At 41.7% G+C, this 21,603-nt stretch overlaps 1 protein-coding gene and 1 long non-coding RNA gene across 2 annotated transcripts in view; one reads left to right on the forward strand and one right to left on the reverse strand.

The window, feature by feature from the left end:
* LOC139071827 (uncharacterized) overlaps positions 1–16,539 on the reverse strand; it is a 133,843-nt gene extending 117,304 nt beyond the window's left edge. Inside the window, exons 1-2 of the long non-coding RNA XR_011521647.1 lie at positions 16,302–16,539; positions 14,380–14,444 (exon numbers count right to left, since the gene is read on the reverse strand). This is a non-coding gene — a long non-coding RNA (uncharacterized lncRNA). The remainder of the gene's footprint in view (positions 1–14,379; positions 14,445–16,301) is intronic.
* Positions 15,211–19,391, forward strand: ric3a (RIC3 acetylcholine receptor chaperone a). Its single transcript, XM_054732047.2, has 6 exons — positions 15,211–15,404; positions 16,814–17,031; positions 17,168–17,243; positions 17,440–17,536; positions 17,886–18,037; positions 18,141–19,391. Exons 1-6 carry the CDS (start codon positions 15,287–15,289, stop codon positions 18,869–18,871), a joined length of 1,392 nt encoding a protein of 463 aa, XP_054588022.2. The 5' UTR covers positions 15,211–15,286; the 3' UTR covers positions 18,872–19,391.
* Positions 19,392–21,603: the final 2,212 nt, after the last annotated feature.

Raw genomic sequence — 21,603 nt, forward strand, 5'->3', positions numbered from 1 at the left:
TTATTGGTCTACCGACATTACAGGCAAATACTGAACATCCATCCATTTTTGATCACTTATCTTGGGTCGGGTTGTGGGGGGCAGTAGCCTAAGCAGGGAGGCTCGGAGTACCCTCTCTCCAGCCACTTGGGCCAGCTCCTCCGGGCGAAGCCCAAGGTGTTCCCTGGCCAGTACCTCCAGTGTGTCCTGGGTCTTCCTTTAGGTAAGGGCTATTCAATACCGGGCCTCAAGGGTTGGTATCCAGCACGTTTTGGTTTTAACCCTGCCATCTGATTTCAATTAGTAGGTGATTAACAGGCTTCTGCCAAGCCTGATGAGCAGCTGCACAGGTGATTCAACCACTGAATCAAGCGTGTTGGACCAGAGCAACCACTAAAACGTGCTCAATACTAGCCCTCGAGGCCCGGAATTGATTATACCTCCTTTGAGTCTTCTGATTGATCATGCCTGGAAAACCTCACTAGGGAGGAGTCCAGGAGGCATCCTAATCAGATGCCCAAGTAACCTTATCTGGCTCCTCTCTCTGTGAAGGAGCAGCAGATCTACTGCGAGCACCTCCCTGATGGCCAAGCTTTTCACCCCATCTCTAAGAGAGAGCCCAGCCACCCTGCAGAGAAAACTATTTGGCTGCTTGCATCCATGATCTCGTTCTTTCAGTCACCAAAGCTCATGACCATAGGCGAGGGTAGGAACGTAGATAGACTGATAAATTGAGTTTTGCCTTCTGGCTCAGCTCTCTCTTCTCCACAACATATCAGTACAAAGCCCACATCACTGCAGACACAGCACCAATCCGCCTGTTGATCAGACGCTCCAGCTTTCCCTCACTCGTGAATAAGACCTTGAGATACTAAAACTCCTCCACTTGGGGCAGGACCTCATTCCTGACCCGGAGAAGGCATTCTACCCTTTTCTAATTCAAGAACATGGTCTTGGATATGGTAGAGCTGATTTTCATCCCAGCTGCTTCACACTCGACTGCAAACTGCTCCAGTAAGAGATCATGTTCTGATTAAGTGAACAGGACCACATCATTTGCAAAAGCAGAGACTGAATCCTTAGTCCACCAAAAGGGATCCCCTCAACACCTTGGCTGCACCTAAAAATCCTGTCCAGAAAAGTTAACAGAACCAGTGACAAACGGCAGCCTTGGTAGAGTCCAACTCTCACCGGAAACAGGCCCGGCTTACTGGCGGCAATGCGGACCAAGCTCTGACACCGGTCATATTAGAATGGTACCTCATCCTCCCGGAGTACCCACCAGAGGGCCTCTCGAGGGACGCGGTCAAACGCCTTCTCCAAATCCACAAAACACACTTAGATTGGTTGGGCGAACTCCCACACACCCTCCAGAACCAACCAACCCCCAAAGGGTATAGAGCTGGTTCAGTGTTCCACGGCCAGGATGAAAACCGTATTGCTCCTCCTGTATCCGAGGTTCAACAATCCATCAGACCCTCCCCTCCAGAACCCCTTAACAGATTTTACCAGCCAATATTGGCCTTAAAAATGTAGTATCAGAAAATATCGATAGTGTTTACTCCTTCAGTGACCCAACGTTGTCATACCATGCACATATTGTACTGCACATCAAACTCTTTGGCTTCTGCGTCTCAAAATGCCAACATGTAACAGATCTGATATAATTCTAGGCACAAATTGTGAATAGTTAGGAATTTGCCCTGCTGTAGCCTGGCCTGCCAGACTCACCCTCTGGCTGTTCTACAGAGGACAAGTCTGGATACTCCGAGGCAGAGAGCACCATGAGGGGCGGGAGTTGCCAGCTCAAAAATAACCAATCAGAAAAAAGGCAGAATTAATGACTGTACCGCGCGACGCTGTAGTTTTTAGCTGTAGTTAAAGATGGCGTCTGGCGACGGTGCAAACATCTTTCTTTAGAAGAAAGATTTTTAGAGCTTCTTGTGGTTTTAAAGACATGTTCAAGCCATTTAGAACAGAGGAAAGAGCAACCGTTCTACCACCTTTTACGTTTTCTGACTGAATATTTGTTACTGTCAATTTTCATACTATTTTATTCATCTGTAAAAATGTTGATCTAAATTCATTCTAATTTAGCCTTTGTAGAAGTTTGTTTTTAGGTTTACGGATTTCATTAGTGAAACCAACACTAGCTCAACATCACTCATGCCACAAATGCTCAGGCCACAAATGTCCCCCGGACCACACTTTGGACATGTCTGGTCTAAATTTTAACCGCACACATGCTGTGTGCAGCACGTGGTGTCAGGAAAAAAGGGCTTGCAATCAAACTCTGCAGGATAAGGTGGGCATGTTTTTGTTCATGACGGTGCTCAAAGGCTACACAAATTTAAATTGCATCTCTTGGTGATGCTCTGTCCTTCTCATACAAATAAATTAAAGTGTGCAGATTGGCAACCATTCAGCTAAAAAGACAGTCAAGGTTTGGCTCCTTATTGTAAAACACATTTCAACTCCATTAATCCACTTCATTCACCTCCCACAGCTTTCCTTTTTTTCCATGAATATACAAGACTCAAATTTGTGACAGTGTGTCCTTCGTGACACTCAAAGCCAGGTGCATCCCCATCAATATCAGCAAAAAGAGGAAAAAATATTAAACCTTCTGAAAACATATACTGTACAAGTGCAGTGATTTAATATACTGCCATAAGCCCTTGCTCCTACACTCGACATGCAATTTGGAAATAAATTGACTGATTTAGATAGAGGCACAGGGAGGAGAGGGGAAGAAAAAAACCCGATGTAAACCTGGTTTGCTACTATTGAGTAAGGTGACATTGCACAACAAATCACTTGCATGAATAGAGAAAGAAAACGATTTCTATTTCTAAAAAGTAATTTTGTTTGGGGAAGGTGCGTTGATTGCCATGTGTGTGAATCTATTCCTTACTCGGCTCGAGGAGCCAGAACATTTTATACAAGTCAATGTTATATTTTGCTGTTAGCATAATAATCAGAAAGGCCAGACTTTCATCCAAAGAATAACAGAATCTCATTTATTCCAAGTACATAATAGAAGACCAACCGCAACAGCCTATCTCTCCCAATTCTTTCCATATCTTCACTGTGCGAGAGCAGAAATAGTTGACTTGTACAACTGCAGAGGCCATTGTGTTTTAATTGAGCCCAATGAAGAATAATTAAGCAATTAAAGACTTGATAAGGAGGAGGCAGGGTAAACAGATAAAAGGCAAGTGCTGGTAGACTGCAGGGTGGATTAGACATACCTACAGTATGGCATGACCAAGAGAAGACAAGTGAGAACAGGCAGCAGCCAAAATGGGGCACCAGCCTGTGTCTGTTCTTTAAAGAGCTCATGACTAAGTGTGGTGAAAACGCTTGTGGTCAGATTCAAAATTTAAGACTTCCCAGCTGGATTTCGGGGCTGGGAGTGCTCTCTGATATTTTCACCACTCTGACATTAGTGGGTTTTATTTTTTGAGTAATTGCACAGCTTGATGTGTACTCAGGGGTTTCCATGAGAACGATGAAAAGTCTTATTTCAACAATGCTGCAATTATGGGGGGAAATATGGAAATACATTTTGAGCCAGTTCACAGTTGAGTTGCCTGGAATAATAGGAACGGAAAACAGGAACAGGGAGCAAATGGTGAAAATGGCTATTTGAAACTCAACTGTCTTTAAAACGGGAGCCCATAATGACAAAGAACCCTTACCAGCACCGTGCCCCAATTCCCTGGATTTGTCAAATAAGGCAGCACATTCATATTACCTTGAACTAGTTAATGGTGCCGCCATTTTTCAAACAGTGGTATCTTCTTTATTCAATATACAGCAGCCATAATCTTTATTGGCATCATATCCTGGTTGGCAGCGATAATCTATAATCCATTCATTCAGTGAGGGTACACAAATGCATATTTGTTTCCTAGGATTAAAAGCTTATAGAGTGTGTATGGCACGGCCAACAATGTTCATCCATGCCAGCTATGACAGCAGCTTCCACTGTACTGTTGAGGCAAGATACCCTTTGAAGTCACATGGTAATATCCCACATATGGGAACACCAAATAGGACAAAAAGTCACAAGTTAATATTCCATCAGTGCTTCTGCACTTAGTCAGATTTTAAAATGCAGTAGGAATTTAAGACAGTCATTTGATACCCCAACCTTATGGCCAGCAAACAACGCAGTCACATTAGGGTCATGGGTCAGGGTCATCGTAATCCAAGACTATTAAAAGGTTTCAGAGTTAAAGGGACACTTGACAGTTTTGCTTGCTTTTAGCACCCCCTAGTGTCGGTTATTGTCTGCAGTTAAACAAAAAATTACATTTATCTCCTCGCTGTGCATTTGTCTTTTTAACACCTTAATCTAACAGTTGAAATGTCTCCCCAGCCTTCATTAGTGTCTACAGGAGCGGTTCATCTAGAATCTAGATGAAATAAAACAGCTGTGTTCATGATCTAAAACGTGCAGGATATGTGTTGGGAGAGTACAGTAATGTCAGAAAACACTGAGCTGACAAGCCTAAGTCTACAGGCAGCAGCCCACCACACTGAAGTTTCAAGTGCTGAATTTTGGCTACAGAGGGTGGTTGGGGGCATGAGTGACATTTTATTAACCTCTAATTGGTCGTTTTAGCACATAATGGCTCAAGAAAACAAAACATTTCTTTAACTTTTCAACTCAATTAAACTTTCCTCAACCAGTTCGACTAAATCTAAAACAAATGTACGGTACGAAGGATTGTAACAGACATTTCAGTAAAAGGTAGTTGCTTGGATATTTGCCTATTATTGTTCCCGTTTTACATAAATATCAAAAATGATTAGTGGCGGACAACATTTTCTTTAATTTTGATGATAACAACTGACAACTAGGGATGTGTATTGGTGAAATTATGGTGATACGATACGTATCACGATACATGAGAGATGATACAATAAATCACAATATATTGCGATACATTCAGTCAGATGATATTAGCAATTTTTTAGACAGAACGTTTTAAAAGAAAATTCAATAAACAGTTCAAACCTCAAACTGATACTTAACACATACATGATACATGCATGTGTCCAAGCACATTAAGGGAGGCGAAGGGAAGGACAAGATGTGGTAGAAATAAAGTGTGCAAGCGGTAGGGATAACCGCATCCTGGAGAGGATTGTGAAACAAAACCCATTCATAAATGTGGGGGAGATTCACAAAGAGTGGACTGCAGCTGGAGTCAGTGCTTCAAGACCCACCATGCACAAACGTATGCAAGACAGGAGTTTCAGCTGTTGCAACTAGAGACAGCGTCAGAAGCGTCATTGTGTTTTCTGAGGTCTAAGGTCAACGCAGCCATCTCCCGGAAGTTTTAGAGCACTTCATGCTTCCTGCTGCTGACCAACTTTATGGAGATGCAGATTTCACTTTACAACAGGACCTGGCCCCTGCACACAGTGCCAAAGCTACTAGTACCTGGTTTAAAGACCATTGTATCCCTGTTCTTGATTGATTAGCAAACTTGGGGTATTGTGAAGAAGATGCAATACTCCAGACCCAACAATTCAGAAGAGCTGAAGGCCACGATCAGAGCAACAAGGGTTCTCACCTGAGCAGTGCCACAGACTGATGCACTCCATGCCACGCCACATTGCTGCAGTAATCCAGGCCAAAGGAGGCCAACTACATATTGAGTGATGTACATGCATATAAATCAATCTGCATATGACAGCAATAATCCAATGGCCTAAAGAAGTCATAAAAAGACTATTGGACCTAATGTGACCCCTGGGGAACTTGAGTAATGATCTTACATCCTCTAACCTTAAATAATCACCTGCATGGCACATACAGTATCTAAAGAGAAAAGTGTACAATTTAAGAAAACAAATTCATTAAAACACTGCATGTGATCAGTTAGGAAAGTTTTTATTTACTTATTTATTTCATTATTAAGAGCATTGCAGAAAACTTAACTCAATTAGCCCTTTTTATGGCCAACTTAGTGACCTAAATAGTTTCCATTTTACTCTGCAGTGTAATATAACCCAACGCTATAGCTAGAATATCAGAACAAAATTACAATGTTTTTACTCACACTGATCAATAATCATCATGTGCATTTTCTTGTTTTATGAAAGAAAATAACAAATGTCTTCCTTAAAGCTCCATACAGTAAAATGTTTTCTGATAAAAACTAAATGTAAACTATGTTTCTTTCATGAAGAAACTCCTCAGGGAATGCTTAAATTTGAGGTTCAGTAGGTAATATTATATTGACTTTAAGAAGGAATCCTACATAAATCAAATCTAGGTTCCTCGTGATTCTGAACTATGTTTTAGTCTTGAATCCATAACTTGATTCTCCCTGCAGCAAACGTTTACCACAAGAGGCCCTGAGAGCCAGCTGGGCTTCTGATATTACTTTGGTTTGGGGGAGCAGCTCTGGCTTTTTGTTTACTCAGTGATATGCTGAAGATTCAGCATCGTGGAGTCAATCTGGGATTACCTGAAGAGACAGAAGCAACTGAGTCAGCCTAAATCCACTCACAAACTCTGGCAATTTGTCATCGATCCAATGAGTGTTCACACCAAAAAAATAAATGTGATGCACTTCATATTTGCTTCAATTTTAAGGAAGTCATGAAGGTGAGTTTTTTTACAGTTTAAAATATTCCTGCTTTCTGCCTTCAACAGAATGAATGACAATTGTTTTGTTTTTTTTGCAATAAATCAAAATTAACATGGATTGAGGCTTACCAGCATACCATAACAGTACCACTCTGATGCCAGTGTCATACCAGTGCAACTGATGAAACGACCGGTAGTGATTTTTTATTTATTTTTTAACACCAATAGGCGTAGGGTAGATTTACAAGAACCTCCCGACATGCGCACGTCTCCACCTGACCGAGCCGTCCGAACGGCCATTTTTCGGGGTGTTTTCAGGAACTTTCTGAGTACCTGCTCTGGAGTAGATCCTCCGAATGGCCGGTGGAGTAGCTGAGCCTTTAGTTAACTCACGCTGACTGGTTGTAACTCAGTAGGAAATGACATCAGCAGACGTCCAAAACAACTGGTAGCTGTAATATTAGAAGAGTAGCTGGTGAAGCAAAATGGAAGCAAGAACAAATAAGCACCAATCGCATTTAAAAATCGAACTCCCGACACCGGAAAACTCGGTGGAAGTCCCCCACAGCTGTTGGACAAAAACGAGAAATTCCCCCACAGACTTGTGTAAGAGCTGCTCTTGTCCTCTGAAAGGATTAAATTATGATATACTTCTAAAAAATAAATGCTTTTAATATTACTAATGTTACTTTGGGTGCTTTTTGGGGCTGATCAGTGACATCACTCACTGCCAAAGCAGTCGTGATTTGCTGACGTTTGTGCAAAGTTTATGTTTATTCATTTAGCAGACGCTTTTATCCAAAGCGATTTACAATCTATAACCTGTAGGGCATGTTGTGATCTGTGGGGGAAACCGGAGTACCCGGAGGAAACCCACGCATGCATGGGGAGAACACGCAACTCCACACAGAAAGGCCGCAGCAGAGTTTCGAACCTGCAACCTTCGTGATGCGAGGAAACAGTGCCAACCACTGCACCACCATGCAGCCCAGTTCTGAAAAGGCTGGATTTGAATGCAGACAACAGCTGAGAGGACTGGGACATCCCATTTCCTGGTCAAGTTCCCCATCCCAGGAACTACCCTGGAGTTCTAGTAATGAAAACAGGGCTAATGATTTTCCTGCTTCAGCCCAGTTAAATTTCGTTCTCTTTACAAATTCAAGTGTTTATTGATGTCCGGATCTAAACAGATGTTTGTGTAATTTTTCTGTGGAAAAAATAAAAATAAACTGCCTTAAAAAGTTGGTTTGTTCCTACATTGTTTTCTTTTTTAAACACAGTAGCAGATTGTTTTTATCTTTTTTTGCTGACAAGTTTCAGCTAACGCTGTAGCCTTCCTCAGTGTACTGCCGACGTTGGTGGCGTTACTTCCTTTTCTGTTTATTTGCGGGCAGCAGAGGTCAATGTCGCCCTCTGCTGCCGGAGAAGGCACTCGAGTGTCTGCTCGATCCCCAGTGAGTCGTGGTGGATGGCTGCTTAAACTGAGCCGGGATCCTCCTGTTAAAAGGGAGTTTTCCTCTCCATTGTCGCTACATGTTTGCTTAGTATGAGGATTGCTGCAAAGACACAGACACTAGTCAGTGACTTGATGCGACCTGCTGGGTTCCTTATAGAGGAAACTATTTACTGATCGGCGTAATGAACTGAACTGTGTTGGAATGTTTACTGTGTGAAGTGCCTTAAGATGACTCGTTGTGATTTGGCGCTATGTAAATAAACTGAATTTAGTAAACACACAAACCCATCTGGTAAATGAGCAGCTTTACCACAGACAACCTGGTCTAACTCGACTCAGGCCTAGTCCACATGTAGCCGGGTTTTTAAAAATGAATATCCACCCCTCCAAAAACTTGCATCCACACCACCTCATTTAAAAAAAAAAAACTGTCCACACGTACCCGGATAAATACGTTGTTAAGGACATGCCAGACCTGTAGGCGGCAGTACTTCCCCGTTCTTAACCTCGTCCTTCGTCTGTGGTCTTCCGCAAGGAGCAGTAATTCCGCTTGCAAAAACAAACAAGCAGAAAGCGCTTGGACAATTGATAAAGCGAGCGCAGCTCTGAGGGCATCCATGCTGCCGGCTAGTGTAAACACAGGTCGCATACATGATGTCAGCATTTTTTTTGTCGCGGAAAGTGACGTTGCGGACCTTAAAACTCCGGTTTTGTCTGTCCACACGCAGACACCCAAAACGGAGAAAACGCAGATCTTCACTTTGGCCGGAGTTTTTAAAAAAATCCCGTTTTCGTGTGGATGACAGGCCAAAACGTAGAAAGATTTCTACGTTTTGGCAGATCCCCGGCTACGTGTGGACAGGGCCTCAGTCTTCTGCTCCATTCTATCACAACTGAACATTGATATATTGACAAATATAATTCAGTCATTGCTATATGCTAGGAATCCAGAGATGAGGAGGTTGTTCCTTTTTATTTTTTATTCATTTTTTTAAGGGTTCCAAAAGGATTTGAAATAATGAAATGAATAAACAAAACACGAGTGCATGACTATTTACAGTGCTGGAACGTTTTTGAACTTTGGTTGAAACAGATTTATGTTAAACACAACAAATATGTGGGTCAAACCAGAGATGGAAATTGTGGCATCAGCTAGTCATCTCCATGTTTATTCTACTCAGCAACTGAACCAAGTTCATTCACTGTGCTGATTGAAATCACCTGGTTTAGTTGATGAGCTGAAGAAAGACGTGGCATGGAGAGGACTTGTTGATGCCACAACTCCCCAACTCTGGGGCAAACTCCCTGGAGGCATCAAGAATACACTAAGCAAAGATCAGATATTTAGTTTGGTTTGGAGAAATGAAAGGAAACGTCACTTCAGTCTGATCCAGAGACAGGAATATAAGTTTAATTAAGTGCATCAGACTTGGTTTGCTAAAGCTATTCTGCATTTCTTTAATTTCTAAAGCATAATAGACCACATCCTCTACCTTTTACAGGAAGTGACCATATTGACGTGAACTGGGAGATCCTGTCCATCTATTTAAGATAAAATATGCTCACCCTTTTAAAAGACAAGGACAATAACAGCTAAGTACCATTTAATTAGATGTCTACCATCAATTACATCCCCATCCCTGGCAGGGTTAAATACATTGCTCCCTGCTTCAAAACACCTCTATACTTTTAATAGATCTTTGTTAATAATCCCCCTGGGTTCCTCCTACAGTTCTTGACCTTTGTTCATGTCCATTTACTATTTATTCTGACATTTTTTGCACTTTGCACTAGTGACATACAGATTCAGCCTCAAGTATGAAACCACGGTCCTATTAAAGCATTTTTGATTGTTCGGCATTAGAGACTCAGGTATATCTTAGATGTCCGTTATGTTGAATCAGTCATTATGATGGCGTTGAGTTTAAGGTTCATCATCCTCATAGATATGCATCGCTATAGCTTTTTCTATGCCACCGCAACTGACTTCATCTAGAACCTGTAAAATGACAATAACTCATTCTTACTTGTAAATAAATTGGAGGCCAAACCATTGAGGGATAATGGAGGCCAAAGGCTAAAATAATGATATAAAGCAGGAGACTAACACACACACACACACACACACACACACACACACACACACACACACACACACACACACACACACACACACACTTTGTCGTTGAATCAGCGTCCCAGAACAACATCACATTTCAGCACAACCCATCCAAGAGTATACAAACAGTGACACACACTGGCATAACAGGAACAGGAAGTCTGTGGGAGCGGCTGCTGCACAGCACTCACCATATTCAGATTTTTAAAAAAGGACGATAAGAAGGGGGGTGGAAGGAGGGGAAAAGGGATTTCAAGTGCTGCCCCCTACAGGAAACGAATCAGGGGAGGGGTGAGCACTTTAAGAGCAAGGAATGCGCGCGTGTCTGAATTGAATTGTTGTGAGCATGCCTATTCTTAGGTGACGTGTCCGTCGCCCATGACGTAACGATGCCAACTTGGGAAGTGCAGATCAAGGAGCTCGCACATCCGTGAGGATTTGGGAAGGGTGGGAAAGAACAGCTGTCTACATAAACATTCAGAGAAGCTGGAGACGATCGGCCATCCAAGGCCAACGCTGGGAGCTAGATTTGGATTAGAGGCCGACCGATATGGTTTTCTTTTTTTTTTTAAGGCTGATGCCTATGCCAATTTTTAAAGAATTTTGTTGCTGGTATCTAAAGCCAATTATTAAGGCCGATATAAATACATTTTAGCAGCACATTGATTGAAAAACAATTGAACACTCACTGCGTGTAATATAAATTAAATAAGTCAATAAAACTAATATTTATTGAACTTTAAATATAAAAAACTCAAAAAACTGAAAAAAATAACTGTTGGGGTCCTTCAGGTCCTTTCTTCCCTCTAGTAGTGGCAGTGGTTGGCCACACAGGTGCCTGATTTATTTATTTTAATCGGCTTTTAAAAATAATTTCGGCCGATATAGCAAAAATTTCATATATCCGCCCGATATATCAGTCGGTCTCTAATTTGGATATCCGATAATTGTTTTGGTAGTGGCCAGAGCTTGTTGTGCTGCTTTAAGGTCTCTCAGTGGTCTCAAGGGCAACTCCAAACAGACAAATCGGGGTCAATTTCCACGAAGCCAAGTTTACTACTTCTCCAAGCCGTTTTCCATTCCGCGGGCGAGTTCAGAAACCACAGCGAGGTTGCTGGTCAGAGCATCTAGCCGATGACCGGCTTGTGCAACACAGGGGTCTTAGTGCTGACAACACGGCATCCCTTCGAGGTCAGGTGGCTTGCCAATTGTTCCCAACCTGCCCACTCCTAACAGCAGAAACCCAGCTATTATGAGTCCAATTACGTAACTATCTTCAATGTCCTCTGTAGACAGCAGCAACAGACACAAGATCAGATACTTGCCCCAGGAATCCATCATCCAGCCAAGTGCGATCTGTCAGGGCAGGAATGCTCCCCCTTAGCCATTCTTCAGGTAGAGAGAATCGATCAATTGCATTTAGAGACCAGCTGACCAGATCCATAGTTGAGAAAACAATCCTGAGAAAAATGCAGAGACACTCCAGACAGACTGACGAGGACAAAACGCATGCAAAGACAGAATCAGGAGGAAGAAAAGAACAGTCTATCCTCACCGAGAACAGGATAGAAAGGGATGAAGCAGGGAAAAGAGCACAGGAGGGAAAAAAACTAAATTTGCTTTTATGATGAAGATCTAAAACCAGCGTGAACATTGGCACAACTTACACTGGTTCGAAGGAGGCTATGATATCACAAACCGATGGTCACTTGGCTTTGTTACTACTGGACTTGCAAGTATTAATGTTTTTTGTCCAACAGCGTGGATCATTTTATTTTGTAGTTTCTCAGTATTAGCTGGCTCCTGTTCGTGTTAGCTCGTTGTTAACGCTAGCTACAGCAGGCTGCAGTAGGGTTGTTCATGACAGTAAATCGGCTTTCAACCAGTAGGACGAGGAAACAGGAAACTGTTTAGTGTTACTTTAAAACAATATATCAGAGAAACATTTAATTCGACTGAATTTACTATTCTTGGACTTTGTACTGCATAGAGGATGGGAGTCAAACGTGAATTTATTTTGACCTGCGTCATTTGCTGCTTGTGAGTTTTGCCCTCGATCTGTCATTTCCAAATGCAGACCTTTACAACACCCAGCCACAGGAAGCATTTGAGTTTAGCCTTCAAAAGGGGTGAAGTTTGGCTAAATAAGAGCATGTGTAGAAAGTGTGAATGTGACAAAAACATGTTAACCTCCCGAGACCCGAATTTGTATTTGATGTAATTTTAAAGAAAAAAACACACTGAGCTATTACAGATTAGTCAACTCTCATGAATGGGAACAAAAATGTTGTCAATTTCCTAAAAAACATGTTTAAACCTAAAGTCTATATCAAGTGTCTAAATACCAAAAAGGTCTCAGTTGAATAGAACAACATTTTATAGTGCAAGAAGCCATTGTCCACATGTGGACACAGGGCCTTAGGAGGTTAAATATGTATTTTACACGTAAACTGACATTTTGAAGCTGAAGCCAAATTTGAAATAAAAAGTTTAGTCATAAGCTGGACAGAAGAGCACAGAGCAGGATGCACAGACAACAAAGATGCCAGTTGCTAGGCAATGACTGATGTCGAATACCCGAGTCAATACCGGTACACTGTAAAAACAGACATTAGCCAAAGTTTCTAACTCACACCTCATCTCCATCGCTTTTTGAACACACCTGCTAATCCTACATTGGTGGAAATTTTTCCAGATGATTGCATTTTCATTCCAGTTCATGATAACTTCTTAAACTTGGATCGAACACCTCTGGGTGCTGAGGAGCCACCAGGATCGGCTTCACCATCTCATCTTTGTGGATATGATGCAGGAGATTCTCCGTGATTGGAAGTGTGGTGATATGGTCAGCTGCAGCCAAGTTGAAATATGATAAATGACCTGCACTTGTATAACAACTTTCAGAGTCAGATGACTCCAAAGCACTTTACACTACAGCGCATCATCCATTCACACACTCACACACACTGATGATGATGAGCTACAATGTAGCCACAGCTGCCCTGGGGCTCGCCGACAGTGGTGAGGCTGCCGAGCACAGGCGCCACAGATCCCTCCAGCTACCACCCGCAGGCAAGGGGGTTCAGTGTCTTGCCCAAGGACACAAAGGCAGTGCTCTCCACCAAGAGGGATCGATCCCACAACCCTCTGGTTACAAACAGATCGCAGAAAGCAATCATGGATCAATGAAAGTATTTGATACGGCCCCCCCGTTCATTCCTTCACCCGTTTCCTTCTGTTGGTAAAAACTAGCTTTGCTTTTATTTGGACCCAAACTCAAACCTTATTAATATAAAACCTTTAATGATTGTGAGGTTAAAAAAAGAAAAAAAGAAAAAAAAAGGTTCTGCCTAAATGACTTCCCTTCCTGTGTTGCTGATCTTGCCATTATATTCATTTATAGCTTTATTTACTTTTTTGTTTTGTTTGTTTGGAGTTGTCACCATTGTTAAAGCAGGAGGTTTGGACTGTAACTTAAGACTGTTGATCTAATGATCAAAAATAAGGAGATTAAAGTATCCAGCAGTTTTACTTTCTTTGGGCTTTCTCTAAAGACTGGGTGGAGCTGACTCGGTGCAACATAAATATGTGAACACAAATAGGCAAGTGTCACAAAATCATCAACAACACTGACTTCAGGAAGAGCGACGCGCTGCACCGCAGACGCACCCTAACCAAACTCTGGGACTGCTTACAGCCGACTCAGAGGCGTATCAGCTGTACATCAACTCTGTTCCCCAGTTCCCTCTTTGTGCTTTCCAACGAGAGTCATTTGCACAACAAAGGCACATCAATCCCGCTCTAAACTGGCGTTGTGAAAAGAGTTGATTTCAAAGTAAATTAAGCAAAAGCCCAAAAAAAATGAAGTGGTCTCAAATTTTCTTGTCTCCAATACCAGATTATAAATTTCAGAAGAGCAACATTGGTGAAATAAATATTTTAAATGGAAGTAAAAAGAATTACTAATCCATCGAGTGATTAGAAACTTTATCATCTTGAGTGCAGTCCAGCTAATTAAAAACAAAAATGAGTGTATTTATCTAAAAATCACAGCTCACACGGGTAATGCTGATGTGATTCTGGAGGTCCACGTCTTTATGACACTACCACTCCGGGCGTTGTAAAAATTATTCTAGAGGAAGAAAAATCTATATACAAACAAAAAAAAAAAAAAAAAGAAATTGATTCAAACTCGGTGGTGATATCATGACTTACTTGACTGTAGAGCTGGTGATCTCCCATGGTCTCATACCAGAGTCTGCAGTGCCCTCTGCTGCTCTCTGGTATCAAATACAAACAGAAGAGTCAGCAGGTCAAATGATGCATTCAAGACCCCACTGCTGTTACCCAATCTGCATGTTCAAAAGTTTCCACTTGGATTGCTTATTTAAATCATAAAAAAAATAATAAAAAAATCTATTTTACTGCATCTTTTCCTGTCATAGCTCCTCATGGGAACCCAAGCCCTGCACGTTTTAGGTGTTTCCCTGCTCCAATCTTAAGTGACACATGTTAATTCTGCAGAACATGAGGATGAGCTAAAAAGGAAGGAAGGAAATCCTCATAAAACAGCTTTGTTTGGCATCATCCAACGGGTTATTTAACCTCATATGACAGTGAGACGTAACAGGGTTTAGACATAAAATAATGGTGATGATCTAATTTGTGACTGAAGCTCGAGTAAAGTTCTAAACAGGCTTTTGGGTTCTCACAAATTAAACGTTTTGTGCATCATTTATTATCTGATTCTGATTTTTATAAAACCGGCCCACAATTGTGATAAACAGCGCCACGTCCATCTAGTCCGAATTTTTATTTCTTTTTGCTGTTTTTTTGACAACTAACGAAAGACCCCGTTAGCAAAAATTTTCTCTAAAACTACAAATAGATTACTTACATAAGCACAGACTTTTTAAACAGTAGATACGCAAAAACAAAGTACTAAAATGAGCAGCCAACAGGGATTTACAGCCCATATTTCCAACGGCACTCAAATACAGCGGGGCCTAATCTGTTTTAATCTGGGCATAAACGTCGTCACTAGAGCACTGACATCTGTAGAGACTAGCTTTTTCTGGTCAAGTGAAATTAACAGAGGAAGTCCATCATTTTCTCAGACAAGATGGCTATAACAACCTGCCAGAAGGTTACGCTGATATCGTGCTCTGTTCTCTGCGTCTCTCTCTTCCTGCCTGGTATGCTTTTGCCCAGAAGGAGGAAAGAAAAGGGCCAGCCTGAGGGTAAGGCAGCTTATCAGGCCATCATCCATCCATCTCCATCCCCAGCAGCTGCTGCTGCTGTTCTGAGGCTTCAAGAACCCGCCATACTGCAAACATGTCTATTGTGATTTCACACGATCTAGATGTATATGGTTATTATTCTAGCCTGAAACCGACTTGGTTGCCATCTTTAAAGTTTTTGGCGTTCAAAAAATGTCTAAAAAGATTTAGAAATTCTTTCAAAATAAAACTGAAAGACAAATTACTTTTGTGATCATTTTTAATGTTTTTGGTTGTATCATTACAATATATGTTCACATTAATCTCAATGAGCAACGCTATATTAGCTTCTTGAGACCCGGAATTGTATTTGGTGTGACTAAAAAAACACTTCTAGTCTTAACAGATTAGTTGACTCATAAATGTAAACATAAACAACAACAAAAAGGCCTTCTAGAGTCCCCCCCCCCCCCCCCCCTTGGAAAAGCACAAGTTAAGCTACTTTGAGGAAATGTAAATAATACTAAAACCTAATTAATAACCACGCCAATTTTTTTCAAAAGCTATGATAGTTTTGCGCCTCATTTCAGCTTTGTTGTAAAAACTATTTTTATTTTACTGCAAAAATAGTTTTAAACTTGTGAACTTCGACCTAGACACTTCTGCTTTGTTTAAATTTGTGTTTTCTGGAGGTGGTCCTAATGCTCTCTGCTAATAAACCAGCCCTTTATTCATTTTAAATTAATGAAATATACGTACAACATAAGGTTCCAGTTACTCTTCAGGAGCGATGAGCTACTTGTGGTGGGTGTTAGCAACATGCTAACAACCAGGCTACCTCACAGCTAATACAAAACCCAACCTTAAAGCCAATACAACCAAGGAGATAAATAAAAACATTTTTAAATGGCTTCATACCATTGTCTCTCTTCCAACAGCCAGACTCCAATCAAGCTTCCATCTTTGTAGCTTCCATCTCTCTTAACACCACATGAAATTATACAATCAATATTTTTCAGTAAGATTCTCTGAATCATATATTTAATCTCCTCGATTTAAAATATTGAATTTTTGGTGAATTTTCAATCACATAATTGTAGCTCAGCCAGTCAAACACATGTTGTTGTACAGTGATGTCCAATACTGGTCCTCCTGGGCCACCGTCCTGCAATTTTTAGAGGGTTCTCTGCTTTAACACACCTGCTTTTAATCAGTGGGTGATTACCAGGCTTCTGCAGAGTTTGATGACCTACTGAACCAGGTGTGTCAGAACAGGGAAACAAATAAAACATGAGGTAGTGCTAGCTAAAACTGGCTGATGTAGTGCTAGCTTGCAGCCACTTGAGAGCAGCAGCAACACATAACAGAAAATACCTATTTTGGGGATTTTTGTCAAATATGTCAATTTGTCTGCATTCTTGCTCCTCCAGTTGGACCGGGGTTCTATTCTTCTGTAAAGCATCAGCTCCCAGTTCCAGATGACCCAGACCAGTGGGATGTGGATTCGTCTCCTTCCCTGTCACACACTTTTGAGGCCATGGCCAAAGTGATGAGCATCCAACGAGGCAAAAAATACAACCTGATGGCTCAAGTGATTCCCATCTACAGCTTTGGGATCCTGCTTTACATCCTGTATATTATCCATAAGGTACTCCCTGTGACTAGGCTCTGCTGTAAACAGCAATGAACAACATGTTTTAAAATAAGTACAAAAATAATATTAAATCCAGTTTTATAATAATATGTTGGACTAAAAAAAATCCTCTCGTGCTTTTTGATCCTAGCTGACAAACAAGAGCAAGATAAATAAACCAGGACTCTACACTACAGTGAAAATGACAAGTACGAGGAACACAGCCAGTGAGTGTTATTTGTTTATTTAATAGACTTCTACTGGTGTAAATATCATCAGGGTTTTTTTTTTAATTAAAAAAATGAATGCTGAGTAAATCTTCAGTAAACAACCAGATTCATGTTATGGAACATTTTATTTTGAAAGGAAACCAGTAAACAAACAGTTGTCTTGCAGAATAATTTGATGTTGTTGACTGTTTAGCTACAGATTATGAGCTCGCCAGGCTTCAACAGCAGCTTCTGCAAGCAGAAATGATGATGGAGAGGATCGTCTCAGAGAGGAGCAACTGTTCCTCGAGGTATGAATCAGATTTTAACTTCACTGAACCGCAGAGCGTCTCAGCTCTCCTCGGTAGGGTGAGGAGCTCTGTGACATCCGGGAGGGGCTCGGAGTACATCTGCTGCTCCTCCAAATCGAGGGGAGCCAGTTGAAGTGGCTCGGGCATCTGGTTAGGATGCCTCCTAGACACCTCCCTGGTGAGGTTTTCTGGGCACATCCAACTGGGAGGAGACCTAAAGGGAGACCCAGGACACACTGGAGGGACTGTGTCTCTCGCCTGGTTAGGGAACGCCCTATTTATAGGTTTAAAGTTACATGTCAAAGCCTTTTCATCTCCTCCTGACTCGGCTGCCATATTTGTGCTGCAGGAAGCGGAAAAATAAAACCTCAGCTTCAAAGAAGGAAGAGAAGCTCCTGAGGCAGCTGAGGCAGATATCACTGCTGATGCAGGAGGGCCGGTTGGAGGGAGCATCCCCGGAGATGGAGGCTGAGGAGGTCCCCTACAGTGCAGACTGGGAAGGTGCACACCTAAATATAAATCATCAAACCTTCTTCAACCGGACTCTTTAGGACATGTGTTTAGCCAATACAAACCTTTTAATTTTACTTTTACTCCAACACAGGATATCCAGAGGAAACGTACCCACAATACGATGATCACCGCGGTAACAGGCGGGAGTTTAGAACATTCAGGCCAGAGGATGCTCCCAGTCAGCCCACTGCCGAGGCCCTCGCAGAGAGGATGGAACAAGAAGAGGAGGAGATTGTGGCAAGGAAACTCTCTATAGTGCACGAGGAAGAGGAGGATGAAGTGGACAAAGAGGAAGATGAGGAAGTGAATGGAGAAGAGGAAGAAGATGAGGAAACTGAAGTGGAGGAAAGTGTAGAAGAAGATGAGGAAGAGGAGGAAGCAGAGCAGAAGCAGCTGCTTCCTCCTATTCAACCTGCTGTCAACAAGAAGCAGGAAAGAGTTGGGTTGGAGGTAAGCACAGAGTTACAACATCACAGCGGAGGGAAGAAGCAAATCAGTTTCAGTGACCGCAAACACGTCTTCCACTACCCTAAAGAAGAAACATTCGAGGAAGAGGAGTATGAGAAGGAAGAGGTGACGGAGGAAGGAGAAGAGGAAACAGAGGTGGAGGATGAGGATGAGGAAGCTGGTGCTGAGGATGATCCACTGATGGAGGCAGAGAGCCTGCAGTTCAGCTGTGAAGGATCTTCAAACCCATATGAAGGAGAGGAGGAGGAGTGCATGCTGTTAGCGCTAGAGGAGGATGAAGATCAGCTCCACGTAGACTTGCCTAAAGAAGTTGAGCAAAGTGGGCTGAGGATGAGAAACAGACGGGAGACATGAAAGAACTTTTCCTGCATGTAGAATAGTCACAGTTGTGTCCTTCTAGATTCCTGTTTAAACCATAAAACCCAAACTACACTGTAACTAAATATGGCTGTCAAAAAAAAAAAAAAGAAATTTCAATATTTTACTCCAAAGATTTATTTTCCATTCCTTTCTGGTTATTAAAGAGTGGATTTGGCACAAAGTACAGAAGAAAGTGTCTAAAAGCTTTGAAATGATGAGAACCATTCAACAGAGAAACAGCTGTCATCACCTTCAGACTACAGCTGCTGCTCGTCTGCATCAAAACAAGTCGCTCTAGGTTGTTTGGACATCTGAGCAGTCTCAGTGAAAGGAGACATCAGGACTGACCCAGAACTGGTTGAAAGCATGAAACATTCTCTCTAGCCAAGGAACACACTAGGATCCCCCAGAAGCAGCAGCAGAGTGTTAGTGACAGGGATGTCTGGTCTTCCCTCTTGGACCTCTGCAACCTACCTTTGCATGAGCAGAACATGGATTAAACATGTTAAAACTGTTTGTCCATATTTGTGACTTATTTATCATCTCGTAATAGTTCATTTTCATCATTTTTCTCTGGCATTGTGATCCTAAAGTTCCATCTGATCTGTCCTGTTTGATATGAGAAAGCTCCTCTGAGTACTTTAAGATTGTTTTTCAAAAAATAAAAAAACAAAGTTTTCTCTCATATCTTCATTTTGCATGTATGAGAAGCTTTTGAATTCAAAAATCAAAGCCTGATAAAAAAATCATATCTTCATTAAGCATCAACAGCACAGCATGAATATATGATAACGCTCCTGGTCGTGACTGATTAAACGAGCTAAAGGAAGCATTGTTTCAGTGGCTGACAAGAGCAGACGTACAAACAGCTCAGTCTCACAGAAAAATACTATTTGATGATAAAAAGATCAATCAGCTACAACCCTTGTTCAGTGATTCCTCTCTGATGGCACAAACATCAGTCAATCAATCAGATTTATTTATAGAGCACTTTTCAAACAAAGTGCAACTCAAAGTGCTTTACAAAATGACCCCAGATTCCCAAAACAGGTTAAAAACATTAACAGACATATGCAAGCACACGCACAAGTAAAAATTATATTTGGCTGAGTCCAGATAAGCCAAGTAAGGCAAAGCAAGGAAACGCCACCAGAGGAGCCGTCTGCCCCGGCAGCATCAGGTCTTCCACACTAAGTCAGGGCGCTCAGTGGAGGGAGAGCATAGACCCCCCACCTCCACTTAAACACTACCTGTAGAGGCAGAGGGCCCCTACAGAGGAAACACTGGATTAAAATGGGTAAAAATATAATAAAAGAGCTAATATAAGGGACTAAAGTTAGAAAATAAGTAATACATAAAATCATATAGACAGTAAAATAATAGTATTAAATAATAAAAACAATGCTAAAATATAATCATGTAAAACATGCAAAGTAAGCAATAAAATATATGTAAAACAAGAAATAAAACTAGTAAATATTTAGATAAAAGATAACCTAAAAAGATGGGTCTTGAGCCTGGACTTCAAAACATGAATGTTCTCTGCAGCCCTGAGGTCCTCTGGCAGCTCGTTCCAGAGGCGAGGGCCATAACGCTGGAAGGACGCCTCGCCGTGAGTGTGTGTTCTGACTTTAGGGATGACCAGGAGACGCCTGCCAGAGGAGCGCGGAGGCCGTGAGGGTTCATACGGTAAAAACAGTTCTGAGAGATAAGAAGGCCCAAGACCGTTAAAAACCATTAGAAGAACCTTAAATTAATACACAGGAGAACACAATATCATCAATATCATGAATAAAAAAAAGAGAGACTAAACAAATGTGAAATAATCACAATACAGTTTTGTCTGAGTTACGTTAGAAGGTTGGAAACAGATTTCCTTCTCAGCCGGTGGGTGGTTGCCAGGTTTTCTCCTTGTAAAAAGGCCAAAGAGGGATGTAGTCGTTTCAATGAAACCAATACCTCCATACTTCCTGGTTCCAGAGCCAATCATATCAGAGCTTGTGAGTTTGCCGAGTCTGTGCCAACAAACGCTGCTGTGCTGGAATTTGTAATTAGACACTGGCTGGCAAAAATCAGCAGCGCTGATTTAAAGAGCCAAAGCCTGTAAAAGAGCGACACGGAAGTTCTTACTGAGAGAGAGAGAGAGAGAGGGAGAGAGAGAGAGAGAGAGAGAGAGAGAGAGAGAGAGGAGAGAGAGAGAGAGAGAGAGAGAGAGAGAGAGAGAGAGAGAGAGAGAGAGAGAGAGAGAGAGAGAGAGAGAGAGAGAGAGAGAGAGAGAGAGAGAGAGAGAGAGAGAGAGAGAGAGAGAGAGAGAGAGAGAGAGAGAGAGAGAGAGAGAGAGAGAGAGAGAGAGAGAGAGAGAGAGAGAGAGAGAGAGAGAGAGAGAGAGAGAGAGAGAGAGAGAGAGAGAGAGAGAGAGAGAGAGAGAGAGAGAGAGAGAGAGAGAGAGAGAGAGAGAGAGAATTTGTTTTTTAAAACAAATTTTTCCATCACTGTGTGTAATTTTAATGTTGTGAATACGAACACTGATCAGTGATAATTCATTCTTTATTTAAACTGAAATATTTAACTAAAAATGTTTATTTCTTTGCATATCTCTTGTTTTGTTGCATTCACACAACAAACTATATTATACGTAAACAGATATTTCTTCCACTGCCACCTTGAACCAAGTTCTCCAGATAAGCTCCTTCAAATGTTCCATTAATGTTCCAGAACCACAAGCG

Source organism: Nothobranchius furzeri, chromosome 9 (genome assembly GCF_043380555.1).
Source record: "Nothobranchius furzeri strain GRZ-AD chromosome 9, NfurGRZ-RIMD1, whole genome shotgun sequence".
Lineage (NCBI taxonomy): Eukaryota > Metazoa > Chordata > Actinopteri > Cyprinodontiformes > Nothobranchiidae > Nothobranchius > Nothobranchius furzeri.

Coding starts and splice junctions, on each gene's coding strand:
- ric3a (XM_054732047.2), top strand. CDS start 15,287: ATGGCTATAACAACCTGCCAGAAGGTTACGCTGATATCGTGCTCTGTT. Junction 15,405..16,813: donor AGAAAAGGGCCAGCCTGAGG/GTAAGGCAGCTT, acceptor TTGCTCCTCCAG/TTGGACCGGGGTTCTATTCT. Junction 17,537..17,885: donor AGGAGCAACTGTTCCTCGAG/GTATGAATCAGA, acceptor TTTGTGCTGCAG/GAAGCGGAAAAATAAAACCT.